This window comes from Daucus carota, chromosome 7 (assembly GCF_001625215.2).
Source record: "Daucus carota subsp. sativus chromosome 7, DH1 v3.0, whole genome shotgun sequence".
NCBI classification, from domain to species: domain Eukaryota; kingdom Viridiplantae; phylum Streptophyta; class Magnoliopsida; order Apiales; family Apiaceae; genus Daucus; species Daucus carota.
Genome location: NC_030387.2, coordinates 37,860,784 through 37,870,021, shown reverse-complemented (window position 1 = coordinate 37,870,021; position 9,238 = coordinate 37,860,784). Strand labels below are relative to the sequence as shown.

The 9,238-nt window shown below is 34.5% G+C and overlaps 1 protein-coding gene across 1 annotated transcript; it reads left to right on the top strand.

Moving 5' to 3' along the window:
• Window positions 1-5,197: 5,197 nt before the first annotated feature.
• LOC108196748 (protein WALLS ARE THIN 1) lies at window positions 5,198-7,237 on the top strand. Its single transcript, XM_017364174.2, has 6 exons — window positions 5,198-5,530; window positions 5,682-5,744; window positions 5,835-5,951; window positions 6,020-6,422; window positions 6,521-6,672; window positions 6,865-7,237. Exons 1-6 carry the CDS (start codon window positions 5,343-5,345, stop codon window positions 7,043-7,045), a joined length of 1,104 nt encoding a protein of 367 aa, XP_017219663.1. The 5' UTR covers window positions 5,198-5,342; the 3' UTR covers window positions 7,046-7,237.
• The last annotated feature ends 2,001 nt before the right edge of the window (window positions 7,238-9,238 follow it).

Genomic DNA, 9,238 nt, shown 5'->3' with positions numbered 1-9,238 from the left:
AATCTGATTATTCAGAGGTGACTAAAAGTGAAGGAAGGTCTCTTCCTTTATTTCTATGGCTACACCTTTGCAGATTTTCTTGCTAAATTATAAAGTACAGAGATCGGCCTGGTTAGCTTTGTCTGGTTTTAACTTATGAAACATTCCACAATCTTGTCCTAATTAACCATAATTACTGACATTACAGATAAATTATTCTACTATTCTAGAATATATTACATTTTTTATAATCTTGTAAGATCGAGTTCTAGCTTGTAAGGCTGCAGGTAAATGTATAATACAGTATACAACATAGATGACATCGACCATCATTATGTGACAAGATATGCTTCTTGTATCACTTTCTTTTTTTCTTCTTTAATTTGATTTCATATCAATAATTTATTCTCTTTTTTCTTTTCTGGTGATTGATGGGTTTGTCGTACACCAAGCAATTAAAGAGCATTGTGGTATGTAATTTTATATTTCTACCCCTGCCCTTGTCCCAACTGCAGCTTAGGCAAATAAGAAAGAGCAAGCTGTATATTACCATCGACCTAGCAATTGTATATACAGGGAAAACTGATAATACAGGGCTGTTTGTATTCAAGAAGTGCTTTTCTTGACCAATATGACCAATAAGTATAAGCACTTTTAAGAAGCTGAGAATGCTAGCTTATCACTCAGAGCTTCTGCTTCTTTTCCAAACACTTTATTAACTTATTTACTTCTCACTTCTAATCCACTTTTTTATTTTAGCCACAAAATCACTTTTTTTAAACTTGTCCAAACGGCCCCAGTTCATGTGCGACTCTCATCTTAAATTCTTCTTGCATGAAACTTGGAAGAGAAATGTCTGCAAATATATAGATTAGCTGCTTATTGTACGGTTGAGGCAAACCCTAAATTAACAGTTTATAATTGCGGAAGTGAAAATTTAGATCCATCGAGAGTCACTACAAGAAAATTCATTTTTAATAACAGAAATTTCTGTTGGCACGACAGGGATTTCCGTTGGCAAATCACCCTGCCAACGGAATGATAATGAAAATAATCTGTTGGCATATAGCCCGTCGGGAAGTTCATGCTAACAGAACAAATTCGTTACTAAATTTACTAACGGAATACCAACACACTAATAACAGATTTCTGATTTCTTACAACAGCAATGTTATAACGAGCATGCCAACGGAATATTTTTGGTTGGTATAGTTAACGACATTTTCCCAACAAAATTCTGTTGGTACATCTAGTAACAAAAATTCTGTTGGTACATTTGATAACAATTTAATAACAGAGGTGCTAAAGAAATTCTATTGGTACATTTAGTAAAAGAAATGCTAATAGACATGTTTAAAAAATAGTTTTGTGTTTCTGGTAGGTATTTGATCAAAGGCTAAGTAAATTGACCTCGTATTTGACTACAAAATCCACATACTAAATAAAAAGCGAATTTTTTTAAAAAAAATTTACATGTAATATTTCTAGTTAAGAACGTAATATAAAATTTCTAATTAAGAATGAGCCTATTAACAATTGTGTTACATATATAAATTCACGAAAATTACTTAATATTAAAATACATATCAAACTCCATTATATTATTGGACTTTTTCTACTACCCATATCAATTTAATCAACTAAAGCCCATTGGGCTTCAGCATTACACACATGTCAACTAGGAGACTAGCATAATATCCGCGTGCAGCGTATATTAATTGTCATCTAAAACTAATAACCAATTACTAACGGAACTGTTAGTATTTATCGACGGAATATCAATGAACCTAACAACAGATGCTTTGGTCGCTAGTCTGTTGCTAATTCCTTGGTCTTTTGTTACTATTCCATTGTGTGGCTATATATCCTAACGGAACGTCTCGTTGGTAAATAAGCGTAGGTATTTCATTGCGAATTGGTTGGCAGAGCATTGATTAGTCAAATCGTTACAGATCCGTTGGGAACTACCAACAGACTAATTTTCGTTAGCAATTTCCGTTGGTAAAAACGCTTTCTCTTGTAGTGAGTGTTGAAGTGAAATTTTTTAACACCTTCAATCCCCCAATTCTCTCCCATAAAGAAGAATGTGTGGATATATGATGGCAAGAAAAATAATTTGGTTTTCCTATGCAAAAAGATCGAACTGGCAGCATCTTTCTTTATTATTTTATTTATAATAATCTAGCTTGAGGAAACTCACTTCCCCATGCCTTGAAAACAAGTTTTTTACTTTCCTCGAGCAACAAAAAGATGATTTATCTTGTCTTTCCATGCAAAATGTACCTGGTATATAATTGCTGCAATTTTTTTGGGTCCGCTTTCTTAGAAACGCGATTGATATAACCATATTTTGGGTGATTTTTTTAGGAAGTATTCATTTTGAATTTTTTAGGTAAATACATGAGTAATGGGATATATAAACACTTTAATCATCCAATTCTAAAATTTTGCCCCAGTGAAATAATTTCTTAGATCGCTATCAATCATTTGTCCGGGACCAGCTGTCGTTTTTGGACAGCTCTCCCAAATTGTAAGTGAAATGAAAGGTTAATTATTTTTCACAAGTTTAGCATGACATGAGTATCATGAGGGGGACTAAGTTATAATGTGATTAACATTAAGATAGCTAGCAATAATAGGATGAGTCCAAAGAGTTAAGGAGCTAGGCATTCAGTACTGATATTGCAGTGATCTGCATGAACCCTAGCGAAAAAAGTTTACTGAGCGATGGTACATAATTAACTGGCAGTGGTCCCTTAGGATTTCGTTATCTAGATACTAGGGTTTTTCTCGTTGTCATCAACAAAGGGATGGTATATCAAGTTTACGTATGTATATTCCCATGCTTGTTTGTGCAAATATGAGCCCATGGCCTGTTGTCGCAAGTCTACAAGCTGTACAGTTGTTACTCACTTTCCGGACATGTGAGAATTCGGTTTTATATGTCACATAACTTGATTGGTTTTCACAAGTAGTATATCTTTTTTGCAAAATGGAGATTTGTAATTAATCATGAAAACCATGTGAGAATTCTTAGAATGGTTGTAGAAATTGTTTGGTTAATTTTTTTTTTTATGTACTTCGGTGATAAGAACCTGCTCATAATGATAAGATAGAATTTTATAGAAGGGTCTATTTGACATATCAAATTCTGGAATTACTTGTTCTTGATACAAATTTCTCCCATTCATATTTTTCGATACAAATTTTGAGTCATCGTGAAATCTTAGGAGGAGTTGGGTTCACGGACTGGTACAAATTTGGGATCACAAGTCGGATTGAGATGGTATTATTGTATGTGCTCCTGCCACTTACGGTTACAGAGCTCGTCATTTGCCTAATAGGCTTCATAAAATTATTAAGCCTCTCAGACGCAAAAAAGACGACAAAGAAGTTAGATTGGCAGATACGAAGAATAAGGAATCTACCGTAGACTGATCATAAACAGTGTCTCTGAATAAGGCAACAGTAAAAAAAAAGTAATTGCGAAAGCAAATTTTTAAATAACACCGTTATAATTCCAAATTTTTCTGGAGCCACTTTCATAATTTTATATAATTTAGAATGGTAAAATAATGTCAATATTTTTTAGGGAGGACACGTTTCCCCGTGCATTTTACTAAACCTATCCCCGGGTCGAGTCCTCAGCGGATGCCAATATACGTCTTCCTGGAGATATTACTACAACTTTCTAAAACTCTGCAGCAAGGATCAGTTCTCGATTATCATGCATATATGATGTAAATGCCATACTAGACTCGACGCGAACCCGTTTTCCAGATTGCATCAAGCCAGATATTGCAGACGGGAGGTTAGACCATGGTGTGCCCATCAAAATCTGACATTGCCATATAGTTACAGCAACTCTTTATTTTATAAAACAAGCTGTCCCAGGAATGTTTTAGGCTATAGTTCACTTTGCAGCATACGAGAATAGTAAAATTTTGAACTGAAATAATAGCTCACTTTGTGGTAGTAAATTGTGCAAGCTAGTTGAAGATAAAATGCTAGGAACTCTTCTAATTTCAATTTACGATTTTGATGATAGAAAAAGAAGAATATCCATCCATAGATTCGTACTCCCTCCGTCCCCCTCATTTGTTTACATTGGGGGACGGAGGCTCGGCACACATTTTAATGCTCTCATAAAATGTAGTTCGATAAATTATTTTGTACTTTTTTTCTTTTGAATAAAAATTTGATGTTTACATTTTTAATAAAAAAGAAATCTTTTAAAAATAAGTTATAGAAATATGTTTTATATGCATCTTAAAATTCGTGTCGAGCAGTGTGAAAAAACTGTAAAAAATGAAAGGGACAGACGGGGTATGAGAAGAGAAGAAATATCCAACATGTGCTTCACTTTCTAGACTATTATACGAGACATGAAATTTTGATTTTTTTTACATTTCACTCCCGAATTGTTTAAGGATGGGAAAGCAAGTGAACATGCATGAAGTGAAATGTTACAAGGTTTTTTCGATTGCTCGCGAATTGAAAAGAAAACATATTATTTACTAGTATAAAAGTTGCAATCTTGTCTTCATATATAAAAACTTGGAAACTAATTAGTAAGAATAATATCAAGTATTTATCTCAAATAATTCCGTTTGCTTTCCTCTTCATCTCATTTTTGTTGCAAAAGAGCCGATTTTAATGAATCGGTCGAACTAGCTCATTCAATTTCACACTTAATCGAGTCTAAATCTCTACACGAATTTAACTTGTTTAACTTTCCAAATCGAGTTGATCCGGCTCATTTAATTAATTGTATGAATTCTTGTTTAAGTTCAGCTCGTACACAAGCTCGAGTCAGGTCAGACCTTATTAAACGAGTTCGAGCTACTCGCTGGCAGCCCTGACTCGCATTACAGACCTACCCATCGACTGCTTAATCGCACTTCAAAGTCTCTGCTCACTCTAATTCAGCGCAGGCTGTTTTTTTTGACCTACCCATCGACTGCTTAATCGCACTTCAAAGTCTCTGCTCACTCTAATTCAGCGCAGGCTGTTTTTTTTTTTTTTTTTTTGCTTTGTTTTTATCCAAGTTTTTATTTTTCTGACATCTAAAATTTGTTTAAAAAATATCTGACAAGTATCTTCTGCATCCAGATTTGTAGGTGATTTATTGATGAAATACTCCAAGAATATCACTATTTTAAAGTTTGTGTTTTGAAGTGGACTTGTGGCAGCTGAGCTGATGTATGGACAATAATAATAGAGATTGAATGCAAATTGTATAAGCAAGCAAGCATTCTCAGTTTCTCACTCACTCCACATAACTTAGATCTGAGTTTTCTGATCAAATTGACTTGTTCAACTTAGATATCAAGAATCTGTGTCTTCCCCAGTTGCTGTAAGCAATGTTTTCATCAGTACCAGAACGTGTGCAGCTGCACATAGCCATGATCATTTTTCAAATTGGTTATGCTGGGAATCACATCATTCTCCGAATTGCACTCAATGTTGGCATTAGCAAACTTGTTTTTCTTATTTATAGAATCACTATTGGATTGCTTCTTCTCTCCCCATTTGCTTATTTTCTTGAAAAGTAAGCATCTCTCTCTCTCTCTCTCTCTCCCTCTCCCTCTCTCTCTCCCCCCTCTCCCTCTCTCCCTCTCTCCCTCCCCCCTTCCCTCTCTCCCCCTCCCTCTCTTTCTGTCGCTCTCAAACACACTAAAGTGATCTTTTTTATTGAACAGGAAAGATAGGCCAGCGCTAAATGCATCATATGTTCTGCAATTTTTCGTTCTTGGGCTTGTTGGGTATGTTTTTATTTTGAAAAGGGTATTGACTTGTACTTGTGCAGCAATTTATTGTACAGACCAATTATTGATTGTATGTTATGATAACAGAGTTGTATTAAACAATGGATCCTACTTTATTGGTTTAGAGAACACATCCCCAGTGTTTGCATCTACTATTGAAAATTCTGTCCCTGCTATTACTTTTGCTTTGGCTGCAATTTTCAGGTAATCAATCATATTTTGAAGCAGGGCTCTAAGTTAATATTACTTGAGCATTTTTAGGATTGTTGCAGGATCGAAGAAGTGAATTTGAGAAGAAAAGATGGTTTTGCTATGGTGTTTGGAACTTTCGCTTGTGTTGCTGGGGCTTTGATCATAACCCTTTACCGGGGACCAATCATATATAGCCCAGATTCGGGTTCTCACCAATTAGAGTCGATGAGTTTTCAGGAAGATACTGAGGGAAAGAATTGGGCATTAGGTTGTGTATCTCTTGTAATTCATTGCGTATGTTGGGCTAGTTGGATTGTCTTACAAGCTCCTGTGGTGAAGAATTATCCAGCTCGGCTGTCCATTGCTTGCTATACTTTCTTGTTTGCTATTATGCAGTTTTTAGCGATTGCAGCATTTACTGAAAGAAACATCGAGGCCTGGAAAATTCACTCCCAAAGCGAGCTCTTGTGTGTTATTTATGCAGTATGAAACTTTCAACTACATATGTTTTTATCAAATTTGTTTCAAAATTCTTATATGCCCTACTGATAAGTATTGATTATAATCGATTGGCCTTTCAGGGAGTAGTTGCTTCAGGGCTTGCCTTTGCAATACAAATATGGGTTGTTGAAAGGGGAGGTCCTATGCTTGTTGCAGCATATCTGCCTCTTCAGACTCTGGTTGCGGCAGTCATGGCTTCTGTCTTCCTAAGCGAGGCATTCTCTCTGGGAAGGTAAGTTTCAGCAATACAATAGTTTAAAATAACTCTTTATATAATGTATTATTCTCTTCATGTAAATTAATTACTTTTTAACCAAGAACCTTTAATTGGGTCATCTACCTAGTCTTCAGTTTATTATCTTCGGTGTTACTGTTTGAGTTAAGAACATTAGAAGCCTTATTCTGTTTTTGAACATTTCTGCAGCATCATTGGAGCCGTATTAATCATACTAGGTCTCTATCTGGTTGTATGGGGCAAGAACGAGGAGAACAAGATAAAGTCAGAAATAGAGCCATTAAGATCAATGTTGGAGAAGAATTGTTTACCAGGTCATGAGAAATCTCTCCTCGTTGAACCACTTATGGTCAGTTCTAACAACTTCTAGCATGTAAAGTGATACATATATACAATTTCCCAGAGGCTAGAGCTGTGTCTGTTGACAAATTTTGTTAGGTCATGGCCTCAGTACACTTATTTAAGTTCTGAGTTGAAACTTGTAAGCATGGAAACTAATAAGAAATTGCAATATTAATACACAGAGACAGAGAAATAGATTTTCTGATCATTATAACCCGTATTTTGTTGAAATCAGTTCTTGTGCAAATATACATATACTACAAAAAGAACTTAATCTTTTAGACAATTAAGTTTTAACTAACGGGGGTGTATTCGATTGGGATTTTAATACATTGTTTTTAGTCTATGGATTTTAATGGATTGTATGGGATTTTGATTTTTTGCGGATTCTTGATGAAATGTCGCAGAGTTGATAGGATTTAGGTACAATGCTTCGAAATCCCATTGAATTTGGTGGGATTTCAAAAAACTTAAAATACACTGAAGAATGCCACAAAATCCATCATTTTATGAAATGAAAAAAAATCCATCAGCATTTGAATACCATCAGATTTTAATGGATTTTAAACAATCCCAATTGAATACCATTGGATTTTAAAGCATAATTTAAAATCCCAATTGAATACCACCATATTTTGTAGCATAGTTTAAAATCCCAATTAAATACCTCAAGATTTTAATGGATTTCAAACAATCCCAATCGAATACCCTCGGATTTCATGAATGCAAAAAAATGCTTTAAAATCCCAATCCAATACACTCCTCTAAAACTACGGATATGGTCGATACATACTTTATGTCTGTAGATTTAAGATCCAGACTGCTGATCTTGAGGTATGGTTTACTTGATAGCCAAAAAACGGTCTGCTGATAGCATAGAGTAAGAAGTGTTTACATCCGAAGAGGTATGGTTTACTTGATAGCAATCCCTTCAACATTCCCACCATAACCAATGTCAACTTGAGCAGAAGCATACCTGACTAGAGTGCTGAGTCCATTTACTATGTTGTACTTCACATTTGGTAATCGTTACTATAACATTCAATAGGAGAGAACAATGTTAAACCTACTTGGTGGCCAAGCATATATGAGTGGTTTCTCTTCCAATGTTAAAACTTGTATTATCATACAATTCAACTGAAATGCTACATGGAGCCGGAAAGATCAACCAGAGTTTTTAATAAGCTAGCAACTGAACTATTATGCCAACAGTGTAGGGAAAATTAGGTCCAATTATTTATTCTCTTTTTTTCCTTTACTTTCATGATTTCCAAGTTCATAAAAGTACCTAGTGTTGAATGCTCCTCCCCTCTTTATCTGCTTGTGTGATGTTAACCTGCATATAATGTGGCCATGTGGGCATGTAATATACTTCCTCTGTTTTGAAATATAGGTCGCTTGACTTTTTTCACGTATTTCTAAATCCTTTGACCGCATGTTAAAAATCATTTGTTTTGAATTTTTTTTTCTGAATAAAAATATATATCACATATTTTTATTCAAAAAAAATTTTGAAAAATAATGATTTTTAGCATGCGGTGCGTGCAAAAAAGTTAAGCGACCTATATTTCAAAACGGAGGGAGTATATCAGCAACTCAAACAGATAAGTGTGGTCAGTGGGATTAGCAGTGCAGGGGTATCTGAGTGTCTGATTCTCCAATTTTGTTAAATCCCCAGCTATTTGCCTGTACCAGTTTTAAAATATGAGTAACTTTTAGCTTTTAAAAATTACAAGAGAAATCAGGGATTTTCTTTAGTTCCAATGTTCGAAGGGATAAGCAGCAAGAAATAACAGATATTCTTGGAGTGTCAAATGACCTTTCGACCAGATATTATTATCTGGGATTACCTTCTTAGCGGGTAGATGGAAAAATTTAGTTTTCAAATTTTTGAAAGACAAAATCTGGAAAGAATACATGGGTGGAATGTGAAATTTTTATCGAAAGCTGGTAACGCTGTGCTTCTGAAGAGAAGGCACCCCTTAAACATTCCATGGTCTTGTGTGTTTGTGTTTTATAAGCATGTTTTTGTCTTTTTATAAACATTTTATGGTCTTATATTATATAAAAAATTTGACCCATAATATAGTATGAAAACTTACTTTCTTTTTTTAATAATAGAAAGTACATTTATAAGTAAAAATTGAGATCAAAAGAAAAAATATAGAACAACTTTTTATCGTTGAAAATGAAATTAATAGTCATGGATAAGCGATGTCGA